The sequence below is a fragment of the Bactrocera dorsalis genome, chromosome 2, assembly GCF_023373825.1.
Source record: "Bactrocera dorsalis isolate Fly_Bdor chromosome 2, ASM2337382v1, whole genome shotgun sequence".
Classification (NCBI taxonomy): Eukaryota; Metazoa; Arthropoda; class Insecta; order Diptera; family Tephritidae; genus Bactrocera; species Bactrocera dorsalis.
Genome location: NC_064304.1, coordinates 52,905,783 through 52,929,718, shown reverse-complemented (window position 1 = coordinate 52,929,718; position 23,936 = coordinate 52,905,783). Strand labels below are relative to the sequence as shown.

The 23,936-nt window shown below is 36.2% G+C and overlaps 1 protein-coding gene across 1 annotated transcript; it reads left to right on the top strand.

Moving 5' to 3' along the window:
* The first annotated feature begins 899 nt into the window (after positions 1-899).
* Positions 900-8,327, top strand: LOC109579420 (uncharacterized). The gene is made up of 2 exons (XM_049448048.1): positions 900-1,080; positions 7,196-8,327. Exons 1-2 carry the CDS (start codon positions 1,011-1,013, stop codon positions 8,008-8,010), a joined length of 885 nt encoding a protein of 294 aa, XP_049304005.1. The 5' UTR covers positions 900-1,010; the 3' UTR covers positions 8,011-8,327.
* Positions 8,328-23,936: the final 15,609 nt, after the last annotated feature.

Below are 23,936 nucleotides of genomic sequence, written 5' to 3'. Positions count from 1 at the left end.
AGACGGACGGACAGACAGGCAGACGATCAGAGATCAGCTAAAAATCAAGACGAGAAAAATATGCAGGTTACTGGGTCCCAAATCGAAACTTACTCTCAAAAATAAGGTGATCCTATATAAAAAAATTTAAAACCGACGGACATAGCTAAATCAACTCAGCTCAACGTACTGATCATTTACATATACATAAATACACTTTATAGGGTCTCCGACGCTTCCTTCTGGCTGTTACAAACTTCGTGACGGACTTAATATACCATGTTCAGGGTATAATAAATTTTAAGAAGCGTTTGAAGTTCGCAAAACGTACGTAAATAATGGTATCGTATTTGCTCGGAAGTAAGTCGTAGTGAGGAAACGAAACGAAATATTCGGTTAAGCACGGGGCTGGAAATGTACTGCTGTGGGAATCTATGTGTGCAAATGCAATTTATTACAGATAAAATGGAACACCGGGAATATATATACATATGTATATACCGTATATATAACTCCACAGCTAACTCGATTAGTTTTAGGTTTTAAAAACAACACTTATAATCTGTAGCAACATGTTGCGATTCCAATACATACATAAATGTATAAGTACAAAGTGAGTCTTACATATACATATGTACATACATACGTAGCATAAGAGACAGAAACAATTGCTGAGTGAAAACTCTTACACATTTCTCAATCATATATTAGTAACTGAAGTCTATTGGCCTCTTCCTAAATAAATACAAAGAACTTGCATATACACGTACAAAAATAAATATTTACATAAGTATATTCCTATCTACACTTTGTATATTTCCTATACGCAATTGTACCGCGAAAAAAATTTAAAAATAAATAAGAGAGTGAAGTAAATTTAGATTTTCTCATAAGAGGCAGTAGCAGGTAATGTAGCGAATTCCATTTATTTACAAAATCTATAGATTAGCATTCTTCAGTATTCTTAAGAACTTTCTCAAATATACTAGTGATTACTCCTTGGAATTACGGTTTATGTTTAACTAACTAAAATGAATGACAACGTAAAAGCAATTAGATTACCATTGGGAATATGTACTAAGGCCACAGACATATATAAAAGTGCGTATATGAAACAAAATTTCAGTTTGGAATCGGATGATTCAGTAGATATTCCATATCATGCCAGAGAAACTGCACTGCCATTCACATATGGCGACATATCTGAAGGATTAACGCAAAGTCAACTGAAGCACGTTGAGAGTATTTTTGACGAATCACAATTTGAAAATGATAAACAACCGTTTTTAAAGGAGACGAACTCTTTATATAATTTAGGGGAGACAGCAATGATTCAAGATGTATATTTAAAAAAGAAAATTGCCAACAATGAAAAGCTTCAACAAAGCTATGACAATTCAATTAATAAAAACAATCAGACAGGGAAACGTGAGCTTCTCTCAAAGAACAAACTAATCAATAATATAGTGCGAAGTGAAAACAATACTCGTAAGTTATCCGAAAATGTCCATAATAGGATAATTTTGGAACAAAATGAAATTAGTAATGAGTTATTAGATACATCACATAACGGTTTAAATCTTAATAGAGAGAATTCAAAAGATCAACCTATCCTAGAAACTAAGGATCTAAAAAGGTGTCAAGCACATAGTTTCCCATATGAGGAAATCACAAGCTTTTTAAATCGTTCGACTAGCCCCTATCCAACGTTCAGCGCACAAATTTGTAGTACCAATGTAAAAAATAAAAAAGAATGCAAAATAGTAACGAAAAATATCACAGACACAAATACAAATTTTGCTAAAGATACATCAAACTTCTGGTATAAACCACATATTACAAGAGAAGAAGCATTAATACTTCTGGGTAATGCTAAGCCAGGATCATTCATCTTACGTAATTCAACTACATATAAAAATGCGTTCGGTCTAGTGCTTCGTGTTTCACGGCCACCTGTAAACTTAGCTGTAGTAACTGATAATAGTGAGTTCGTGCGTCATTATTTGTTGGAGCGAACTGATTGCGGCGTAAGATTGAAGGGTTACCATAACGAACCAGTTTTTACTTCTCTCTCAGCTTTTGTTTATCAACACACTGTCGATAAATTGGCACTGCCATGTAAATTAATTATTGCAAAAACGGATTTCTCTTTATCATCCGGACAGGCTGATTTAATTTTAGTTCAAGAACAATTGTTAGCACAAGGAGCAGCTTGTAATGTTCTTTATTTATTCAATTATAACACGGAATCACTCACTGGAGATGAAGCTATAAGGAAAGCATTAAATGAAATGTTTTTCCAATTCAAGTATTTAAAACCCTATGAGGTCCATTTCAAAGTGTCTAAATATGGTATTACATTAACGGATAATAAACGTTTATTCTTTTTTCGTCGCCACTACTCTGTCCAAAATATTTCTTATTTCGGTCTTGAGCCAGATAATAGGCTGTGGAATATTTCGCATGGTGATTCCGAAGATATGTTTAGAACTATATTTGCTTTTGTAGCACGTCCGTTGGCTGGTGAAAAGGACAATCAATGTCATATTTTCTGCGATCTTTCTGTAAAACAGCCTGCGACAGCAATAATTTCATTCGCCCAGAAGATATTACCATTGACTATACTTGGTAATAAAATAATATGAAAAATAAAAAGATATTTTTCATAGTATAAAAATTATTTATAAATTGAGTCTGCAATTTTTTATGACTCCACATTTATTTATAAATTACTTACAAATGTTATACGTATACATAATATTCAATATTCATTCAATAAGTTTGTTCAGTTATACAATTAATGTACATATGTTATATATTTACAATCGCTCTAGAGGGCAGAAAGTCATTTGGTTAGAAAAACAAACATAAATAATATAATAACATAAATAAACAAATCAAAACATAAAAGAAACTATAATTTTTTGTGCAATTAACTTTATTAAATAATTGAAGTCAAATAAAACAACTAAAATGTTTATAATCGATATATTTTATGTTTTTCTCGCTAATCCTATTCTTTCAAGACTAGTTTTGTTATTCTTTAGTTTATACAAATTCGCATGAAAAATTTAAATGGATAATACTTTGGATCGAAAAATTATGTAATAATGAAATTAATTTTATAATTTGCCCTAGAAAGGAACGAAAACACGTGAGACTTTCATAAATAGTAAAGGTAAATAAAAATCAAAAGAATACAATCTGTGTTAATATAGACACTTAATATTCGTAATATAATATAATTTTTTTCGTTTTTCTTTGTATAGCAAGCTGACCTACTTATGTACATTAAAATTTATTTGCTTAAATAACCTAACATTAGGATATTGAACCTAACAAATTGTGTTTTATTTCACAACAAGTTGTAGGGGAGAATGATAATTGTGATATACTTCAAGTACACATAAGTACGATATATCATTTGATCAAACCGAAAAGGAAAAATAAAATAAAATGCGTACTATTTTTGGTTGCATAACTTGTTTTTCATCTTTTTCAGAATAAATATTTTGATAAATACAAAAATAAATTATTAAATATTTACAAAATGTTACATATAAAGTCATTACAAATCGTAAGAACCAAAATGACCATTGGAAAGAATGTAAACAAATTTTGGTGGTCCGAACCATTACTATCGCTGCTTGCTGTTGGATCAGGTTGTTCAAAATGATTTTTGCGAAAGAAAATTGTTTCCAAATGACGTCATTTGGGATAGCAATCAATCTTCAGATGGACGTAATTCTACAAGGTGCTTTCCAAAGTAAACAAGACTTTTTGAATCTAACGCTCCTTAGTGGCGCAAAAATAACCTTTCGATGTTTTTTGGAAAATGAAAAACTTTTTTAAAAACTGAAAAACTTGGATTCTGCTTGGGGATAATTTTTATCTGGCCTTTTAAATTTTTTATATCAAGTCGAGAATATGATATCATGTAAATGGAAGCCGCCACAGTTGATAGGTCCTCACATTCTTGACGGATATAGTATTTAAGAGCTGCAATAGTCTGAGGCTTGTTGACATAAACCCGCGACTTGAAAAAGCCCCACAAAAAGAAGTCTGGAGCGATCAAATCAGGCGGTCTTGCTGGCCAGTGCAAATCGCCAAAACAGGAGGTTAGGCGCCGCGGAAATGCATCCTTCAGCATATCGGTTGTGGCACGCAGTGTAGCGTACCATTGTTTATTTACGTGTATTTCGTAGTGTTCACTACACAAAGGTCAAAACAGAACATTGCAAAATTTATAGCATCTTCTGATAGCAGAATTACTTTTACGCCACCCTGGTTGACTGGTGCGCTTGACTGGTTGACTGGTGGGCTTTGAACAAAGAGCCAACATTAAATTTTGTTTTAAAATTGGTAAAACTTTTACCGAAACGTTTCAATTGACAAAACAAGTTTATGTCGATGATTGCCTATTCCGTAGCAGAGTGGACGAGTGATTTCAACGTTTTCAAAGTGGTCGTGAGGGCATAAATGACGATCAACATGTGGGCCAATCAAAATCTGTTATCACCGGAAATTCCATCGAAATTCATCAAAAATCAGCCGAAATCATTATTGAAATTCATGGAAATCGAATTGAACATCTGCAAAACATCGATTTATCGAATTTTGACCGAAGATTTGGGCTTCCGTTGGTTGTTCCGCACAAATTGACTGACGACAAAAAATTGCTCAGAACACAACACCTAGGACATCTTGTGATTATTTTAACCATTAACCACTCCACGTATTCACCTGATATAACACCGTGCGACTTCTTCCTTTTCGGAAAACTGCATTTGTACATGAAAGGAAAGCGTTATGCAGATGCTTGCACCAGCATACTGGCGGCCATACCGCCCAACGAGCTAAAATACTCGTTCGACATGCTTTTGGACCTTGCAAACAGCTGCATTGAAGCAGAAGGAGACTATTTTGAATAAAATAAATTGATTTTGCCGATAAAACCATTTGTTCTGTTTTTTTTAAGTCCTGTTTACTTTGGAACGCTCCTTGTAAAACTACGTTCACAATACAATGCCGACGGTATCATAAAATTGGGCTATTGATACCAGTGCATAATGATAATCCGAAGTTTTCTTCCAACTAGATTTCATTATAATTTCATAGAACAGAGAGTGGAAAGAGATATTGTGATATTATTAGAAAATTTGGTAGACAATAAAAACCAACTAATTCGATTGATTAAAAGAGTGTCACCACAAATGAAAAATCTCAACTATCAAATCGTGATCAAACTTGACAAAGGTCCATTAGTAAGTAAGCAATATTATCGCACTAGCACCTTTTTATTTTTGGTGATCCATTATAGAATAGAGCATTAAAGATTACAAACCGGACAACACTATTAGTATGACTTCGGATTTACTACACTCCAAAATTCGTTGATATTTTACAAAGGATAGGATGAATATCGAACACTGTTTGAATTATAATCAAACTGTTTGATTTGTAAGATCAAACTTTTAAACTTAAATAAGATGCTTTATATCCTTACCACTGGTGGGGGAAAAATAAAGATTTTATTTAAGCTGAGAACTTTTTCATTCTACGAGAAGTGTTTCATTCTACGTGAATTATTTTAGTCTGATTTTATTTAGAATTTTCACGTATTTATATATAATTGTAAGAACTATCTTAACTATCTTAATATATGTGTATGTGTGCATGTTCATATGTATGTATCATATTGCTTATGCTACATGGTATGGTATTGTTTTCAAGTGCACATGTTTTGTGACCTTGGGTTTGTTTTCATGTGAGTACATTTACAAACAGTTGCTAAAATGTATTCTAAGAACCCATGGGTTATCATGTGCAAACATCTTATATATCCTTAGAAATGTTTGTGTTATTGTCTGTTGAATGCTATTTGCATGACAATGCATTTTTAGTATGTGTCTGTTTATGTATATGTATGTTCAATATATTTGAACATATGTAGATATCTAATATTAGTGGACTGTATCAATAGTACGATTTTTCTTATCTTATTTAACATTTGTGAAATATATAAACGTTTTTAAATATAATGTTGTTGTCCGTCCTTTGGTAGCAACGAACATGTTCAATTTTGAACAAACAGTGTGATCCAAATACTCGTACAAGTATATTTCATATTCATTCATTTAATTTAATTAAAAATAGTCATTTTATTATTTTAATATACATATATTCTCTGTTATTAGTTAATAATATTAATAACAGATAATGAAACAAGTAAAAAACTAAGTTCATTGAATAACTTTGCAAATTAAGTTCTTGCTGTCTCACGTTGTCGAAGAATTCCTAGCAGCGCGTGTTAGCTTTGATGTGGTCCGTCGGAGTCAGCCGCTGTCCGGGGTATCTCGCAGTCAGTCTGTGTGATGATTGTACCGCGAAAAAAATTTAAAAATAAATAAGAGAGTGAAGTAATATTAGATTTTCTCATAAGAGACAGTAGCAGGTAATGTAGCGAATTCCATTTATTTACAAAATCTATAGATTAGCATTCTTCAGTATCCTTAAGAACTTTCTCAAATATACTAGTGATTACTCCTTGGAATTACGCTTTATGTTTAAAGCTTAGTACGCAGCTCTCAAGAAACGTAAAAACTTCATATAAAAAAACGCTTAAGAAACGGTCCAGAAACGTTCCTGCGATAGAGTTACTTGTGCTAGTACGCAGCTCTTAAGACATCTAGTACTCATTTTTAATACTTTTTTTCAATAAAATGTGAATATGGCAAACCTGGTTTTGCGAAGAAACATCAAATCAACAATTGTTTCTTGCAGTAAATTCGAAGTAATCGTCAAATTCATCCTAAATTAGTTGAAATCATTATTATAAAGTATGTTCCATTTTGAAATGTTGTATAAAACCAACCAATCGTCAACAACATTCCTTAAATCTCAATGAAAATATTTGTGTTACCATACACATACATACATACATACGCACAAAGTTTGTTTACTTTGTTTATTCTCTCTTGCTCTTCTAATGTGGATCATTCACAATGCGTAACCAGCTGTCAAAATTACTTCAGAAATAATGTATTTTTGTTCTTGAGCAATTACTTGAGAGCTGCGTACCAACCTAAACTAACTAAAATGAATGACAACGTAAGGGCAATTAGATTACCATTGGGAATATGTACTAAGGCCACAGACATATATAAAAGTGCGTATATGAAACAAAATTTCAGTTTGGAATCGGATGATTCAGTAGATATTCCATATCATGCCAGAGAAACTGCACTGCCATTCACATATGGCGACATATCTGAAGGATTAACGCAAAGTCAACTGAAGCACGTTGAGAGTATTTTTGACGAATCACAATTTGAAAATGATAAACAACCGTTTTTAAAGGAGACGAACTCTTTATATAATTTAGGGGAGACAGCAATGATTCAAGATGTATATTTAAAAAAGAAAATTGCCAACAATGAAAAGCTTCAACAAAGCTATGACAATTCAATTAATAAAAACAATCAGACAGGGAAACGTGAGCTTCTCTCAAAGAACAAACTAATCAATAATATAGTGCGAAGTGGAAACAATACTCGTAAGTTATCCGAAAATGTCCATAATAGGATAATTTTGGAACAAAATGAAATTAGTAATGAGTTATTAGATACATCACATAACGGTTTAAATCTTAATAGAGAGAATTCAAAAGATCAACCTATCCCAGAAACTAAGGATCTAAAAAGGTGTCAAGCACCTAGTTTCCCATATGAGGAAATCACAAGCTTTTTAAATCGTTCGACTAGCCCCTATCCAACGTTCAGCGCACAAATTTGTAGTACCAATGTAAAAAATAAAAAAGAATGCAAAATAGTAACGAAAAATATCACAGACACAAATACAAATTTTGCTAAAGATACATCAAACTTCTGGTATAAACCACATATTACAAGAGAAGAAGCATTAATACTTCTGGGTAATGCTAAGCCAGGATCATTCATCTTACGTAATTCAACCAGTGAATGTAAAAACATAGAGAAGGTCCAGGTCGAACATTTGTTCGAATTGAAGTAAGGAATTCTTCTCACAACCACAGAATTCACGCTGTGAAATGTTAACATTGTTTACAGTTCTCTCAAATACTCAACCAGAGAATATGAAGAGACACAAATATAAGTAGTATGTATGTATGCATGCCCATGATTACACTCCCAACGAATGTAAAGAATTTCGTTTTGCCGTCGGCATTTGCGTACTCATGTTTAAATTTTTGCTTTCAACCAGGGAATATGTGCAATGTATGCAAATATGTATGCTTTCGCGTTTTGCCCTCAATAATTCCATATTGACATGTAAAAATAATTATGATATGAGTCAGAGACCTGCATTGAGTATGATCGATCCGGTTTGATCAGAATTTAAATGCATCAAAATTTCAAAATGACCATCCGAGGGCAGTCGATGCAATCATTAATCGCCACTATGTTGACGATTATGTGGATCAGAGACCTGCATTGAGTATGATCGATCCGGTTTGATCAGCCACGCTCAAAAGAGTCAAACTCAACACAGCGGTTCGCATTAAAATTGTTCGATCGAGTTTCGTGCTCAAAACGAAGGAGTTCGATCAATTGATTTGATTGCTCTGCTTACTGATTAAAACTGATTGTTCGGTTCCGGTATGATGATTGGAAATGATTGTACAGAAAAACACGATCAAGTCCAATGATGCACGAAAACTCATACATCGATCAAGTGTGCGTTTGAATTGATTGTGATTGAACCAATCAGATCGAGAATTGCCCTGCAAATATGTATGTGCATAGTTTGTATGTACATATTTGTGTGTTTTAACGGAAACAAGTTGCGATGCATAAAATCCAAAACATTACTGTATATATTTCTTCATTTTTAACGCTTAAAACTAAAATTCAATTAATGCTTAAAATTAATAAACAAAGGTAATGCTTAAAATATTAGGGAACACAAATTTCAAATTTTTATCACTTCTTCATTGAGATCGACAAAAACTTAGAATTAAAAGAAGGTAATAAACTTGGTTTCTTAATCGCTAAAACTTTTAAAAAATGAATTATCAACTGAACATGGTCCGAGCCTATTTCTTTTTTCAATTATAATATTTCCAGCTAAAGAAAAAGAACGCTCAGCGACTGCGCTGCTGGCAGGAACCACCCGGTATGATTGTGATCGATCGGAATGCAAGCAGCATTCTCGAACATTCTTTGCTGCTCACACAAGGCTTTCGATCGAGAAAAATCTTGACGAAACAAGCAACAGTGATTGAAACTGATTGTTCGCTTTGAGCACGCTCGCTTACGATCATTCATTTTTGTTGAAGTAGAGTTTTCCGTCACAAAAAATCGTGAGTCAATGATCGGGTATGATTGAAAAAATTGTGATCGTTGCAGCTCTCTGATATGAGTATAAGTTTGTATGAATACATATTCAATAATTATACCCTGAACAGGGTATATTAAGTTTGTCACGAAGTTTGTTACACCCAGAAGGAAGCGTTGGAGACCCTATAAAGTATATATTTAAATGATCAGTATGTTGAGCTGAGTCGATTTAGCCATGTCCGTCTGTCCGTCTGTATATATACGAACTAGTCCCTCAGTTTTTATGATATCGTTTTAAAATTTTGCAAACGTCATTTTCTTTTCAAGAAGCTGCTCATTGTTGGAACTGCGGATATCGGACCACTATAGCATATAGCTGCCATACAAACTGAACGATCGGAATCAAGGTTTTGTATGGAAAACTTTTGCATTTGACATTCTATCTTCACAAAACTTGGCACAGGTCATTTCCTAGGGCAACAATGTAATCTCCGAAAAAATTCTTCAGATCGGCTTACTATAGCATATAGCTGCCATACAAACTGAACGATCGGAAAAACGTTATTGTATGGAAAACTTTAGCATTTGACAAGATATATTCACGAAATCTGATATAGATTATTTTCTGTGGCAAAAATTTAATCTCAAAAGAAATTTTTCAGATCGGCTTACTATAGCATATAGCTGCCATACAAACCAAACGATCGGAATCAAGAGCTTGTATAGAAAACTTTCGCATTTTACGTGGTATCTTCATGAAATTTGACATGGATTACTCCGAAAAAGCTGTTCAGATCGTATTACTAAATCATATTGCTTCCATATAAACTGAACACATAGTTACTAAAAGGAATGCATCTGTGAAGGGTATATTAGCTTCGGTGCAGCCGAAGTTAACGTTTTTTCTTGTTTTATTTGATTTTTACATAAAATGCTTTACTAATAAATATTTTTGTAGTATGTATATTTCTTACTCATAGCAATTAAATTTATCACAATATATAAATAGATCTTCTATCATATTAATCTTATGTATCTGCACATGCTCATATGAATGTATGTATACGCTGTGTGCATTCAGAAATTTAATTTTATCACTTATCAATATATTACATGTGCGCGCATTGATCTGCATGTTCATACATTCATATGTATATACTTATAATATGTACATACATTGCACAAACACAAAAAAAACACGGAGTAACAAAAGTGGCAACATAGTTGTTGTCGATTTATAATATTTGTCAATTCTAAAATATTTTTCCATGGCTCGCAAAAATCCGCGCCGATATGTATGCAAACTCTTACAGAAACATACATAGTTATTTAAGCTAGCTTGTTGGCGGAGCTGTTCGAGCAGCGAGGGAAGAGGTAGCAATCGGCGATCGTTTGTTAGTTTCATTCGGCACAGCTCGGATTTTCTGCCAACAACACAAAGTTGTGGCGCTTTGTCGTCGCGTCAGTGCTTCGACAGATTGACTCTTTCAAAAAAAGTGAGTTTCGGTCATTGGTTGTCCGTAACTACAGATATGCGTGCGGTACTTGTTATTCCTTATAAATGTATGTACATAAGTACATATGTAGTTATATGGCATTACTACAAATCAAAGCATCAAAAACATTGAAAAAAAAGGTTCATATTGTTACAAAAGTAGTATTAAGTTGTATTTGTATTACTATATGCATCCCTGATTATGAACAATAGCTGTAGGTATATGGAATAGCATTTGTCTTGTTGTAGACATCTGGCGCCGCACTGTCTGCTTGTCTAGTTAAACAATTGCTGAGTCCGGCGCCGCGACTGTCTGCTTGCGTCTGGCGCCGTATAGCCGTATGTTCTGGTAATTTCCAGACGCGATATTCTAGAAGGACACGTCGGCATCAGCGAGAAGTGCGTGGCTATATAAGCCGTGGCAGCGCCAACGTAATCAATCAGTGCTAAGAGTAAACTGCTATAGTGTAGACGAGTTGCGAAATAAAGAGTTGTTGAATTAAATTAAACAGTTTTGGTTTTATTTGTCAATCTAGAGATACGAACCTAACAAAGTGAACTAGCAAGCAGTAAAATCGTAACAATTGGTGTCAGAAGTGGGATTGTCAAATAATCCAAATTCAAGATGGTTAAATTCGGAGAATTGAGAATTCAGCAATTAAAAAAGGAACTGGAGGAGCGTAATTTGCCGATAAGCGGGCAAAAGGCGGATCTGCAGGCACGATTACGTGAAGCAATGGAAGCGGATGGAATTAATGTGGACGAGTTCGAATTTGTTGGGCCAGAAACTTCTACAAAGGTAGAAGAAAAAGTAGAAGAACAACGAACATCATCGAGTGTGGACATGAACATGCTGTTAGTGGCTATACAGAAAATAGCTGAAAATACAGAAAATGCAGTGCAAACAGGAAATCGTCTGGCACAGCAAATAGCTGAAAATGCAGAAAAGGCAGTGCAAACAGAAAATCGTCTGGCACAGCAAATGACGCAAATAGCTGAAAATACATCACAGTTAGAGTCTCGCCTTACACAACAAATGACTGAAAATAATACGCAGTTAGAAAAGCGTTTGGTACAACAGATTACAGAAAGTAATACACAAGTGCAACAGAAAGTTTCAAAATTGGAAGACGAATTAAGCACGTTAAAAAATGACGAAGAAAATTTGAAATCAGAAGTTCTTCATTTGAGTAATCGGATGCGAGAACTGCAACTGCATGGCCCTGCACCATCAACAAATAATCCAAGATTGAAGGCACCCACATTCGATGGAAGTATTCCATTTCAAATTTTCAAATTTCAGTTTGAAAAGACAGCAGTGGCCAATAAGTGGAATGCATCGGACAAAGTGGCGTCCTTGTTTGTATCATTGAAAGGACCTGCGGCAGAAATCCTTCAGACTATTCCAGACTGTGAACGGGACAACTATGAGGCATTGATGAGTGCGATAGAAAGACGATATGGTAGTGAGCACCGGAAACAAATATACCAGATCGAACTGCAAAATAGGGGTCAGAAGATGAACGAGTCATTACAAGAGTTCGCAACTGAAATCGAACGACTGGCTCATTTGGCAAATGCAGATGCACCTGTGGAATACATTGAGAGGGTAAAAATTCAATGTTTCATAAATGGAATTCGTGATGTGGACACCAAACGCGCCACATATGCATTGCCAAAAAGAACGTTTGCTGAAACGGTTTCGCACGCCCTCACACAGGAAACAGCTTCCCTACTAAGTAAACCAGCACACAAAGTACAAAGGGTTGAAATGGAACAACCGGCGCTGATGGAAGAAATATTGAAGACTCTGAAGACAATTGCTGCACGGCGAGTAAATACAACAGGCAGATGTTTCAACTGTGGAAAAGCGGGTCACTTTGCCCGAAATTGCAATATAAAGGTAAACCCATCAAAACGGAAACAACCAACAGAACATCGAAAGGGGATTCACCACAAAAATGCGGATGCATTATCACGTCGCCCTTGTCCACTGGAATGTAAACATTGCTCCAAATTAGAAGGAAAAGAAGGTATAATCGACGTGCGATTACTGAATATAGAACCTGAAGATGACTGGACTCCTCATCGCATCAGAATCAATCAGCTGGAGGACCTTGATCTTGCAAAGCTGGTAATGGCCAAAGAAAATGGGGTGCGACCACCAAAGGAACAAATAAGTAACGAGAGTCCGACGGCAAAAGCGTATTGGGCCCAATGGAACAGCGTAAACCTCGTTAATGGATACCTTCATCGTACCTGGGAAAGCGAAGATGGCAAACAGTCTCGTCTGCTGATCATAGTACCGAAGTCCATGATCCCAAAAGTATTGAAAGAATATCACAATGGACCTAGTGGAGGGCACCTTGGAATAACAAAAACTATAGAGAAGATTAAACAACGGTTCTACTGGATCGGTTGTCGAGATTCCATAGCAGAATGGATAAGTAATTGCGTAGAGTGCATGGCAGCTAAAGGTCCTAAAGCCAAAAGTCGCGGTAGGCTACAACAGTACAACGTGGGATCACCATTTGAACGAGTCGCAATGGATGTTGCAGGTCCGTTCCCAACCAGTACGGCCGGAAACAAATATCTACTGGTTGTCATGGACTATTTCAGTAAATGGCCAGAAGTATATGCCTTACCAAACCAAGAAGCGAAGACAGTAGCCGAAGCGTTTGTAGAAAATTGGATAACAAGGTTCGGAGTGCCCGTCGAATTACACTCAGATCAAGGCAGGAATTTCGAATCTTCCATTTTCCAAGAAGTCTGTACATTATTGGGCATCCACAAGACACGGACAACAGCGTTACACCCACAATCAGATGGGATGATAGAGAGATTCAACCGAACGCTCGAAGAACATCTGCGGAAAATCGTCGATAAAGATCAACGGAATTGGGACAAGTGCATCCAGATGTTCCTGCTGGCGTATCGTTCAGCGAAGCACGAGACAACTGGTTACACGCCAGCAAAGATTATTTTCGGATCTGATCTGCGACTCCCTGCTGATCTTAAGTTTGGAACGAATCCGACAGCTGTAAGAAATGATGGAGATTATTGTTCTGCCTTAAAGGAAGAAATGAATGAATTGCATCTAATGGTAAGACAGCATACGCATCTGATGAGCAATAAGATGAAGGACCGGTTCGATCAAGCGGCAAATTCAAAAGGTTTTGAAAAGGTGATCTGGTCCTGTTGTACAATCCACTTCGAAAGAAAGGCTTGTCCCCGAAATTGCAGACAGCCTGGGAAGGACCCTATATGGTGATGAAACGACTTAATGACGTGGTATACCGCATACAAAGAAATGGAAAAGCACGATGTAAAATGAAAGTAGTACATTTGGAGAGGCTCGCCCCATTTGGTTCAAGAGGATTTGTGCCTAATCGGGACGATTAGGCTTTAGTGGAGGGCAGTGTTACAAAAGTAGTATTAAGTTGTATTTGTATTACTATATGCATCCCTGATTATGAACAATAGCTGTAGGTATATGGAATAGCATTTGTCTTGTTGTAGACATCTGGCGCCGCACTGTCTGCTTGTCTAGTTAAACAATTGCTGAGTCCGGCGCCGCGACTGTCTGCTTGCGTCTGGCGCCGTATAACCGTATGTTCTGGTAATTTCCAGACGCGATATTCTAGAAGGACACGTCGGCATCAGCGAGAAGTGCGTGGCTATATAAGCCGTGGCAGCGCCAACGTAATCAATCAGTGCTAAGAGTAAACTGCTATAGTGTAGACGAGTTGTGAAATAAAGAGTTGTTGAATTAAATTAAACAGTTTTGGTTTTATTTGTCAATCTAGAGATACGAACCTAACAAAGTGAACTAGCAAGCAGTAAAATCGTAACAATATGATACAAAACAATCACGCATATTTGACTTTGTATATTTTTTCGTCAAAGCATTTTTCATTATTCATTCTCGCGTGAGATCAGTCGTTTTACATATATTTCTGCCAGAGAACGTGCTCATTTCTGCTAAATAGCAGCGAGAATGTGAATTCCTTACTTCAGTTCTATCAGCTCTGTTGGCCGTCCAATCGAATCATCATACAGAATTCAATTTGCACCTTCTCTGTGTTTTTACATTCTCTGACTCAGCTTTCGTTATGAAGCATTCTGTAGTACTACATTCTAGCATAAGACAATTCGTCAAGCTACCTGACTGTCTCCGGATTGAAAAGCAACCAACCAAATGGATAATGCTTTGATAAGCGAAAGAAACGTCTCTAGTATTCCCCGAGGTACTAACATCGATTCGGACCACTATCTTGTTGCAGCCAAGATACGCACTCGCCTCTGTGCAGCAAAAAACGCAGGTCAGTAAACACAAGGAAGGTTCGACGTCGAGAAGCTGCAATCACAACAGACAGCACAACGATTTTCTACTCGACTTGCACTCCTGCTCTCTGAGAGGACTCGTCAACAACTCGGTATAAGGGAACTGTGCAACGGCATTTCAAACTCCTTACGTAAAGCTGCAACCGAAACCATTGCTTTTCGGAAAATGCAAACGAACAGCTGGTATGTCGCAACGGAGAGGAAACAGACTGCCTATCTCGCAACGTTACGATCGACCACAACAGGTGCGGGGTGGGATAGATACCGAGAGTTTAAGAGGGAATCGAGACGCATTTGTAGACAAAAAAGAAAGAGGTCGAAATGCCTGAGTATCAAGAGCTTGATAAGCTGGTCAGCAGTGGTACCGTTCGAAAAATTCTACGAAAAAATGCGGCGGCTAACAGAAGGTTTCCAGACCGGAGCATACTCTTGTAGAACCCCAGAAGGTGATTTAGTGACCGATGTCCGGAGCATACTTAAATTATGGAGGGAACACTTCTCCAGACGGCTGAATGACAGTGATAGTACAACGCCAGGACAGGGCGAACCCGATTTCCCAATCGATTACCCTTCTGAATGACAACAAAGCAGCGGTGACCGATGGATTGCCGGCCGAGCTATTCAAACACGGCGGCAAAGAGCTGATACGGGGCATGTATGAGCTTCTTTGTAAAATATGGTCAGACCAAAGCATGCCCAACGATTGGAATTGAAGTGTGCTCTGCCCAATCCACAAAAAGGGAGACCCTACAATCTGCGCCAATTAAGCGTGGAATAAGCCTCCTCAACATCGCGTATAAGGTTCTATCGACCGTATTGTGAGAAAGATTAAAGCCCACCGTCAACAAACTGATATGACCTTATCAGTATGGCCTTAGACTTGGTAAATCAATAATCGACCAGATATTCATCATGCGCTAATTTTTGAAAAAGGGCCACGAAAGGTTAATCGACACACACCACCTCTTCGTCAATTTCAAAGCTGCTTTCGACAGCACGAAAAGGAGCTGCCTTTATGCCGCGATGTCTGAATTTGGTATCCCCGCAAAACTCATACGGCTGTGTAAACTGACATTGAGCAATACCAAAAGCTCCTTCAGGATCGAGAAGGACCTGTTCGAGCCGTTCGATACCAAAAGAGGTTTCAGACAAGGCAGCTGTCTATTGAGCGACTTCTTCAATCTGCTGCTAGAGAAAATAATTCGATCTGCAGAACTTAATCGAACAGGTACAAGAATGTACAGCAGCTGGCGTATGCCGATGATATTGATATCATCCGCCTCAACACCCGCGCCGTTAGTTCTGCTTCTTCCAGACTGGACAAGGAAGCTAAGCAAATGGGTTTGGCAGTGAACGAGGGCAAGACAAAATATCTGCTGTCATCAAAAAAACAGTTGTCGCACTCTTGGTTTGGTTCTCACGTCACAGTTGGCAGTCATAAGTTTGAAGTCGTAGATAATTTCGTCTATCGTGGAACCAGTGTAAACCCACCAAGACTGCAGCCTGGAAATCAATGTAGTACAACTCTTGCCAACAGGTGCTACTTCGGACTGAGTAGGCAATTGCGAAGTAAAGTCCTTCCTCGACGAACAAAAACCAAACTCACCATAATTCCCACTCTGTTACATGGAGCAGAGGCTTGGAACGATGAGCTGTATGAGTTATACGACGACATTGACATAGTTCAGCGTTGCCTAGGTAATATCCCCCGAATGGACGAAAACACTCCAGCTCTGAAAGTATTCGGCGCAGTACCCGCCAGAGGAAGCCGAAGAAGAGGAGTGGTCCTCCACTCCTTTGGAAAGACCATGTGGAGAAGTACCTGGCTCCGCTTGGAATATTCTATTGGCGCCGCGTAGCGAAAAGACGAAACGAAGTGAGAGTTACAAGATTCTGACAGATTTCATTGTAGCCATTGCGTATTTGCTTATAAACTTTAAATGTATCTATTTCAACCGATCTACAATTTAAACAGGACCAATGCAACTTCTTGCCGTCAATAAATTGTGGAATCTAAGATCCTTCTTGTCACAACAACACAGATGAAAAGATATCACAAAATAATTGCAATTAAAAACGAACGCGATGTAAAATATTTTTAATTGTTAATCCAAGTAGGAAACCAAACTGTTTGAAAAAACTACATACATATGTAGCGAACAGTTTAAAAGTACTAGTGTAAATACAGCTGTGAATAGCAAAATAATATAAGTTAAGAGAATAGAGTTAAAGAGAAAATAAAATAATTTGTTTAAACCAGGGATGGGCACATTTTTAGCCCGCAAAGTTAGCAAAGTGCGCACGGGGGCTAGATGAGGGGAATATCAGTTTACGGAGAGAAAGGCATAACAAGTTGAGAAAAATTGCGAAAAAAATGAATTACATTCCTCCGTAACTTGATGTTCATCGCAGAGTCATAGATAACTTGATCAGAATCTCTTTTCTTGCTCTCTCGCTTGTCAGCTGGCAGGGCACCCTGATCTGTTTTTTGAGCTGGCAACAAAACACAATCAGGGTAACGCCAATCAGCCGTTAGTCAAAAAGGCGGGATGCCAGAAGAGCAGCGCTATAATTACTTGACGAAATTAATGTGAAATGAAATTTCATTGAACTATGCGAACATATTTTGGCAAAATAAATGTTTATGTAAATTAACTAATGATTTTGCATTTTAGCATTTATGCATTTTCAAAGTGTTTAATTTAGTGTTTTGTATAATTTATTATATACCCAATCTAATATTTTTCAGCAGTGGCATTATTGGCAAATGTTATAAAAAATGCAAGTTTTGACAGCTCTCTCTCGAACCAAAGAGTCTCGTATCAAGTTATCTATGGCAGAGTGGTTGCGGCAATACTGACATTGTACACAAATTTAAGGGTGGAAGTTTACTTCTTATCGGAATTGTAGAGTTGTGTGAACAAAAAGAGGTAAACATCATAGATAAATTGATCAGAATCTCTTTTCTTGCTCTCTCGCTTGTCAGCTGGCAGGGCACCCTGATCTGTTTTTTTGAGTTGGCAACAAAACACAATCAGGGTGACGCCAATCAGCAGTTAGTCAAAAAAGTGGGATGCCAGAAGAGCAGCGCTATAATTACTTGACGAAATTAATGTGAAATGAAATTTCATTGAACTATGCGAACATATTTTGGCAAAATAAATGTTTATGTAAATTAATTAATGATTTTGCATTTTAGCATTTATATATGTATGCATTTTCAAAGTGTTTAATTTAGTGTTTTGTGTAATTTATTATATACCTAATCTAGTATTTTTCAGCAGTGGAATCATTGGCAAATGTTATAAAAAATGCGAGTTTTGACAGCTCTCTCTCGAACCAAAGAGTCTCGTATCAAGTTATCTATGGTAAACATAACTTGCACGTTTTATAGATTCGCATTAATATCTGTTTTAATTTACTTTTGGATGCTGGAAATTCTAATCAGAGTTAGGAAAAAATATATGTATATATGTTATACTTGTATCTAAAAACAATTTTATTTAATAAGAAAACAGCATATTTTAAAACTTCACAACACCTTATGGTTGTTGCTATTTTGTTCACACCACTGTACATGTGATAGATCAGTCAATGGTGGTGATGCCAGTTGTAAAAAGTCACTTTAGTTACAATCGTTTCTCGTTTTCATTCGAACAACATCTAAGTTTTTAATTATAATTTTTCATAATATAAAATATCAAAACTGAAATCAAACTATTAAAATTAGTTTATATATTTGTAAATAATAGCATTCGATTCTGAATTTGAGTTATTTTCAGAAAATTTCAAATATATTGAAGACAATTTTTATAATTACTACAGTATATCGAGCCTGGCAACCCTGCGGAAAACGTAATGTCGTTGGAAATTCTACGATTGGCGGGTGGTAGAAGGGTTGTTGGGTAATTATTTACATTGCGCTCTTATAAGATTCAATTGGTCATATGTGTTTGAAGAAACAGTGGTTCATAAATTGAAGTTATTACTGAAATTACTTTTTATAGGGAAGTTTAAAGAAATAACCTGGCTTGAAACTTTTTGCTTCGAAAATTATATCTAAGGTAAGAAGTAGGTTATCTGATTTAAATTTTGGTACAATAATGCGTGTACCTATAGCAAATGAGATTAAAGTAAACATATAATTTATTATTTCAAATAAACAAAACTAAATGCTGATATAAAGACATATTAAAAAAATGATTACTAAAATCAAATATTTATTATACTTTTTTTTATTTGTCTTACATTTTATAAATTAATGGTAGTTACAAAGAAATTTAAAATTGTTAGGCAATTTTATAATTATTACCCACAGTGCAACTTCCCATATATGCGTGCATCTCATTTGTAAACATGGTGTGGGAAAATACGTTGCTCTCATTTGTAAATATGGAGTGGTAAAATACGTTGCGCTCACTTCTCTCTTCATGTTTGCCCGCGATGATCCCCTCACCTAGCCCTCAAAATGTGCACTCGTGCCCGCACGGGCAAAATGCCACTGAGGGCTAATATGCCCATCCCTGGTTTAAACTAAAAGCCAATTCAAAATTCAATGTAAGGAACACGACACTTATCTCTTTTGCACAATCAAATCACTTAATAAATAATTCATTAAACTTCTTAATACTGAAAAATCGCACAAGAATTCACAGCCAAAAAAATTGCATCTTTACAGATCGAAGTGTTTGCCACCTTTTCAATTTTATTTGTACTGGCCTGTCTATGTTCGCTAGACGCTACGTGGGGTGTCGATGGGTGTCAAATCTATGAGGAATGTATGGATCGATTGAACGCAATTATTGCCTTAGTATCAACTCGACTGTATCGTCAGTCATTTGTTTAGGCTAAATCAGGGATGGGCACATTAGCCCTTAGTGGCATTTTGCCCGTGCGGGCACGAGTGCACATTTTGAGGGCTAGGTGAGGGGGTCATCACGGGCAAACATGAAGAGGGAAGTGAGAGCAACGTTTTACCACTCCATATTTACAAATGAGAGCAACGTATTTTCCACCACCATTGACTGATCTATCACATGTACAGTGATGAGAACAAAATAGAAACAACCATAAGGTGTTGTGAAGTTTTAAAATATGCTGATTTCTTATTAAATAAAATTGGTTTTAGATACATAACATAACATATATATATTTTTTCCTAACAGTGATTAAAATTTCCCACCATGCAAAGGTAAATAAAAACAAATTTTAATGCGAAACTCTAAACTCTGCAAATTATGTTTACACCTTTTTGTTCACACAACTGTACAATTCCGATATGAAGTAAACTTCCACCCTTAAATTTGTGTACAATGTCAGTATTGCCGCAACCACTCTGCGATGAACATCAAGTTACGGAGGAATGTAATTCATTTTTTTCGCAATTTTTCTCAACTTGTTATGCCCTTCTCTCCGTAAACCAGTGATGCCCAAACGCACACTACCAAACTGTGTGCTTGTGTTGGAGTATGAGAGAGCTTGCTGCTACACCCAAAAAAACTACAAAACTTTAGTATTAATTAATATAAAAAAAAATTGAAAGTGGTTCGACAACTTTTACAAAATTGTGAAATTATTGAAATTCCTTCTTAATTTTTTATCAATTACAAAAATAAAGACAATTCACGTGTCAAAAAGAAATTAAAATTCAAAAAGTTTTAAATATTGAATTTATGTTGAAGTTTTCACCTAAACGGCTGTATCAAATAACTAAAAATCAATATTTTCATGGTTTTGAACCAAAATTGTTAATCAGCGCGCACATACAAATTACATGCGTAGCAGTCAACAGTCGTTGATCAAGTGATTTTCAAATGCACATTAATTTTCCACAATGTATAGAGAGCGCTTGACTAATACGTTTGAGCGAATCTGTGAGAGAGCAATAATGTCGGCCGCCCGCGGTCTAGGCAAAGCGCTTCACTGCCGTAAACTGATATTCCCTTATCTAGCCCGCGTGCGCACTTTGCTAACTTTGCGGGATGATCTGACTATGTCTGCTAGTGTGCTCTGAAAGCGTTTCACTATTTCGTTGGCCAACTATGTAATTCTTTGAAAATAATAATCGGGAAGGATATTTTTGCAGTGCCAAAATTTGGTTGCCGAGAGCCAAGGCACCAAATCATGTTGTAATGTATTGCATTTACTATGTCTGCGTTAATGAGTGACCTTGTTATTTCGAATAGGGCGTTTTTGTCTGTGAAGTTTATAAAGTGGCGTATTTTTATGGCCAAAGAGTATGATAACTCGCTTCAATGGGATTTTTGCTTCTTCGAAAATAATTTAATTTACAATCTTATTACGTCAACACCATTTCCGCTTGTGCTAATAAATCGAATCCTATAATTTCATGAAATGAGTTGAGCGTATGCAAGACGAATGGGGAGATTTAGTCAAACATTTTCATTAGACACTTACTGTATAATTCGCTCGAACCATGTATCTAGCTTGCGGTGAAAGGGCGATGGGAATTATTTCTAGTTTCTGTTTTACGATTTTAATGTAATGTTTTCCTGCTGCCTATCAATTACTTTGTTTCTCACCCAGTTGTCGCTTTATATATGATAGCCAGGAGCATTCCCTAAAATCTCCATTCGACCCCATTTACAAAGAAGATTGTAATGCCATACGAGGTAGAGCAGGCTACATAGCTAAACGATAGAGTCAGAGCAAACGCACTCCACGCCTTCATTTCTGGTTTGAAAAAACCCTTAAGGCCATTGTTTTTCTGGCATCATAATATTCCATTAGGCTCAATTTACTTGCCCAACCATTTCGAGGCCTTGCCTCAAAAGACATCTTCTTCTTCTTCTTAATTGGCGTAGACACCGCTTACGCGATTATAGCCGAGTTAACAACCGCGCGCCAGTCGTTTCTTCTTTTCGCTACGTGGCGCCAATTGGATATTCCAAGCGAAGCCAGGTCCTTCTCTACTTAGTCCTTCCAACGGAGTGGAGGTCTTCATCTTCCTCTGCTTCCCCCGGCGGGTACAGGGTCGAATACTTTCATCCGTTGTTGACATCGTCCAAGCCTCTGCCTCAAAAGGCATGCAAAAGTTTTATCTGCGAATGAGCAATCCAACCGAGCTACGATTGCGTCGAAATTAAGTACTTTTCTGTGAGACACTAGCACTGTCCTAGCTGCACCCCTTATTTTATTTCTGATGATCGTTGTCGCATGGTAATGCGGGCAGCTGCCATTAAATGGTTCAAACAGCTCGTTTGCTTCTACGGCCAATTGACTCTATGCCACGTACTCGTCATCACTCCTAAAATCCGGAATGGACTTGATTATATCGAATTATATCGCCTGATTTCTGGATTTATCGAAATTCCTTGATAAACTTCTAATTGTGGCGTTTGAATGCACAAATTGTTAACTTTTGCGTTCATCTCATTAAGCTTTGCCTGGAATCTTTGTTCCTTATGCGCAAATACTTGGCTGACAGCATTCTGCACTAGCTCTTCGCTTTGTGCGTGGCTATCGCTAACTTCACTTGATAGTGGCTTTCCCATGTGTCTCAATCTGTTTTACTGTCTAACTCAATTTAATGTTTTTAATTGCTTCTAATCAGCTCATATGCGCTATTATTTTACACCGAAGTTTTGATGTTTCCGCGAAGCAGAGGAAGAGGAGTGGTCCTCCACTCCGTTGGAAAGACCAGGTGGAGAAGTACCTGGCTTCGCTTGGAATCTTGGCGTGCTGTTGTTAATTCTGCTATAACCGCGTAAGCGATTTCCACGCCAGTAAAAAAGAAGAAGAATCAAGTAAATTATAGACCCGGAATGGCTCACTTAATTTTCGTTTGATGTTTGGTTCACTTATAATTCTTCTGGCTAATTTGAATCTTTATGTACCAGCTAGGGGCGGATTAACAAAGAATATTGAGCACCGAATAGTTTTAAGTTAAAATAAAATGGAAAATGTTGATAATAAAAAGATACCTACTTCGTTCATAATTTTAAACTTTAAATGTTATTAACTAAAAACTTTAAAAAATTTTAATTTGATAAAAACTTAATTACAAAAATAATAATATAAATCTTCTTATGTTGAATTTTACAATTATTGTTAATACAATTTTTAAATTTGAAAGTGTATTATTAAAATTTCAACCCCGTAGATTTTTAAACTCTTTTTTACTATTATTACAACGCGTAGCCTTGTAAGTATATAAATACTGTGTCACGTTGTTTGTCTGAGATATACTCTAAAACTACTGAACCAATTTTAATAACATTTTACACTATGTACATATATAGTTTAATCCGACTTAAAAGGTAGGAAAGCTTATATTTCAATTAAATTAAAAATCAATATAATCTATTTACATATACGTACATACATTTCTCAATGTAAGCATGTCTTCAAATTTTGAGTAAAACTCAAAATGTCGAGAACAAAATCAAACAATTGGAAGAATGCAATATTTGCCAACGATGACCTTCTGACGTGGCTGCTGGAAAAAACGTCTGATAAACGAAATATCACTAGAAAGATTCTTGAAGGACCCATTTTCACTAGGAAGTTTAATGGAGAAATGACCTTGTTGCAGCAGATCAGTCTTCAGAACGCTACATTTTCCTATTCACTTAACTTTCGTCATGACTGTAAACAAGCTTCAAAACCAAATACATACATACATATGTATGTATATCAATTTTCGACTTATTTTTGGAAAATTTATTTTCCATTGACACAACTTTTTATCAATCATTTTCAAATAATACCTTAAGTACAATTACTTGGATTTTTAAATCAACAATAATATTTTCGTTATTTGTAAATAACATTTTCATGGT

Excerpts from the sequence above, each read along its gene's own strand:
- LOC109579420 (XM_049448048.1), top strand. The coding sequence starts at position 1,011 with ATGAATGACAACGTAAAAGCAATTAGATTACCATTGGGAATATGTACT. Across the intron at positions 1,081-7,195 it reads GGCCACAGACATATATAAAA|ATATTCCATATCATGCCAGA; the intron begins GTGCGTATATGA and ends ATGATTCAGTAG.